This window comes from Haplochromis burtoni, unplaced genomic scaffold (assembly GCF_018398535.1).
Source record: "Haplochromis burtoni strain Fernald_Lab_line unplaced genomic scaffold, NCSU_Asbu1 Contig_636, whole genome shotgun sequence".
Classification (NCBI taxonomy): Eukaryota; Metazoa; Chordata; class Actinopteri; order Cichliformes; family Cichlidae; genus Haplochromis; species Haplochromis burtoni.
Window position 1 is genome coordinate 121358 of NW_024582997.1, and position 3155 is coordinate 124512.

General features: G+C 47.9%; 1 protein-coding gene across 4 annotated transcripts in view; it reads right to left on the bottom strand.

The window, feature by feature from the left end:
* Positions 1-2710, bottom strand: part of atg16l1 (ATG16 autophagy related 16-like 1 (S. cerevisiae)) — a 29564-nt gene extending 26854 nt beyond the window's left edge. For 2 of the 4 annotated variants that reach the window (XM_014329846.2, XM_042214986.1), the window contains exons 1-2: positions 2517-2710; positions 661-772 (exon numbers count right to left, since the gene is read on the bottom strand). In XM_014329846.2, coding sequence (XP_014185332.1) covers positions 661-766 — 106 coding nt within the window. In that variant the 5' untranslated portion in view covers positions 767-772; positions 2517-2710. The remainder of the gene's footprint in view (positions 1-660; positions 773-2516) is intronic. The other 2 variants (XM_042214987.1, XM_042214988.1) reach the window with 2 other exon arrangements.
* Positions 2711-3155: the final 445 nt, after the last annotated feature.

Here is a 3155-nt window from a genome sequence, read left to right on the forward strand (position 1 = left end):
TATGATTGTTGGGTTTTTCTCTGTATCTATGAAGCGCCTTGAGGCGACTTTTGTTGTGATTTGGCGCTATATAAATAAAATTGAATTGAATTGATCTAACTGAGTGTGTTCATGCAGGTTTGTGTGTCTTAGAGCAGCGGTCTCCAACATTTTTTGCGCCACGGACCGGTTTATGCCCGACAATATTTTCATGGACCGGCCTTTAAATACAACAAAATAAAACTAGTACCGGTACCAAAAAAAGAAAATTTATTCATAACACACGTGAAAAGACCCAGGAAAACAGAGTAAACGATAAAAACGATAACAAAATAACGCTGAAAAACGATATAAACCCTGAAAACCATACATTTCACACCTGAGCCTCAACTCTCGCGGCCCGGTACCAAACGACTCACGGACCGGTACCGGTCCGAGGCCCGGTGGTTGGGGACCGCTGCTTTAGAGCTCTGACTTCACTTCAGACTTAAGGAGGAAGATGAAGAAATGTTCATATATAGCTCAGCTACTTGCGATCTTTGACTTCAAACCAACTTACAGCTGCTGCCTTACAGCAGTTTTTAAAATAACTTTAAGATTTCTATCTGAACCTCTGGAAACTGGAACATTCCAGGGAATTCTACCGAGTACAGAGGGTTAAAGAAAGAGTGTGTGTCTCACACTGCAGGATGATCTCCTCGAAGGCCTGTCTCTGCTCTCGGTCTCTAAGCTTGAGTTGCTCCGCCACGTGTTTCTTCCACAAACACTCACCTCGTCGCTCCGCCATCACCTGCTGACACACACACAAACACACACAGCTGGGTCCAGACAGAGCTTCGACCTTTAATGCAGTCTCCACCTGTCTAACAGAGGGCCAAACACCTGTTCAGGTGAATTGTTGTAAGAGGGCCATGACTACGGAGGAGGTGCAACATATCCAGGCTTTCTTTGAGTTAACTAGATCAACAAAACCTAACCTCAGTCAGAGCTAACTCGCTCTGATAACCTGGGCTCTCTGCTTCAGGCTCAGTGTGCACTCACATGAAACAGGGGTATTCTGCATGTCATGCGACTCTTCCTCCTCACAGAATGACCCTGTGAATGCTGCTTGCACCAATCAAAGCCATGATCAAGGATGATGATGATGATCTGAGAGCTGAAGCAGCAGAATCTTCAGCACAAAGCGGGAGAATAAAATTTGATTTACAGCGAATGATTTGGTGTCTGAGCGCACTCAGTGCTGCTCTTTGTCTCTAAGATGACGGCTACACATTACAGCTGTTTCCATGGAAACATGAATACTTCCTGTCCCACAGCCTGATAAAGGAGACCTGAAATCAGATCAGAGGGCATTAATGTGATTGGCTGAACAGGTGTGTTCACTGTTTGCAGTGACTCAGCAGGAGCATCACATGCAGTCTTAGCTGCTGGGCATCTTTTACTGCTTTCCGGAAGAAGCTGCACACTGACAACATGCACGTAAAAAACCAGAGGAAACATCCCCTGTTCTGCATCAGTTTCCATGGTGATTCAGCTTGTGGAAGAGCCGATTGGGCCACAGAGTCTATGTCAGCTGATAGGTAATAATAAAACCTGTAATCTGTGTTAAAATTGCCTAAATAGGATCTTAAGCCCCGCCTCCTAGATCTTTGTCTGAAAACACAGAGGCTCAGGCTGCTCAAGTCTCACCTGGCCTGCAGGTGTGCAACCTCTGCTGCGATCCCTCTGACACCCAACAGAGGCCCACTGTATTTGGGCCTCTGTCTGCATCTTAATTGTCCCTTGGGGATAAATAAAGTCTCTCTGACTCTGTCCCACAGACGGCCATGTTTAACACCTGACAGGGTGTGGAAAACATGCCTGGGTAATAACCTGCATTATTGGGGGCGTAGCCTCTTTGACTAACAGCTGTCTGTAAATGGACAGGTCTGATTCAACTACTGGAGTGCTCAAAGCACTTTAAAGCACACACACACACACACCTAAAGAGTAACTCAGGGTTCAGTGTCTTGCTCAAAGGCACTTTGGCACCCAGGGCTCAAACCACCAAACTTCTGATTGCTATATAACCTGCATGTTCACATGAGCTACCTGGACCTCTGTCCCACCCCTTGTGGAGAGGAGTCCAGCTATGTCGGATGACGTCACTCTGATCAGCCCCTCCTGGTGGCGGAATAACTAAGCAACCTGTGAACTCAGGTGAGGAGCACAGGCGACAGCGACGCGGTGAACCACGTGATTAAACTCCCACAACAAAGACAAACACATTGATGACGTCAGGTGGACCCCGGCTCCCCTGAGCGGACGGCTAGCTTCTCTGTTAGCATGCTAACATAGGAAGAGCAGTGCTAACAGGCTAGCGGTCCTCTGAATTTCTCCGCCCGCGGTGGGCGGCAGCGTGGCCGCCGGGAGGGCTCCTGCGGGCGGGCCTGGGGTGCTCCGAAGCTCGCGGCGAGGCTGCTCGCGGACTTGGACCCCCGTGACTCAACACGTTAGCATGCTAGCCGCGGGGCTCGCAAAGCGTAGCGGACACTCACTGCGCGTGTGTGCGTCCCAGACGGCGGCGCGTGTCCTCCGCGAGATCCCCGTCCACCTCGCGCTCCGGTCTCCGGTTTCCGGTGATTTTCGGTGAATTTGTCATCAAACAACACCTGAGCTGCAGCCGCCGCTCCACTTCTGCGCCATTCTGACTCCAGCGCGCACTTCCGGGAGGCCGCACGAAGATGACGTCATAATTGACTGTTTTGGTGAATCTTTATTGACACTGCTGAATGAATGGCCCAGAATGAGCGTGTATGCGTGGTGTTCCGGTGTTATGCCCAAAACTGATTGCTCGTATTTAAACTGCTATAAATAACTTGTTGGTCTCTAATAGCTGAAATATATGTCAAATGTTTCCCTCATGAATGACATCAAGCCATCTTGAGCCACAAACAACATTCCTGTCACAAGGTAGACGTGGCAATCAGTTTTTGGCAGTGCCTTTTATATATCCTTTATTTTTCCAGTTAAATAAATCTCCTTGACATTACTGTTAAAAAACACACTTTTAATCTGGCCAAGAGGACAGCAGATATTGCAACACATATAACAACAGTTCTGTAAACATATTTCAAGTGGACAAAAAGGACCGGATTGGTTATAATGTAAGTACAATAACACGGAGTTATAAAGAT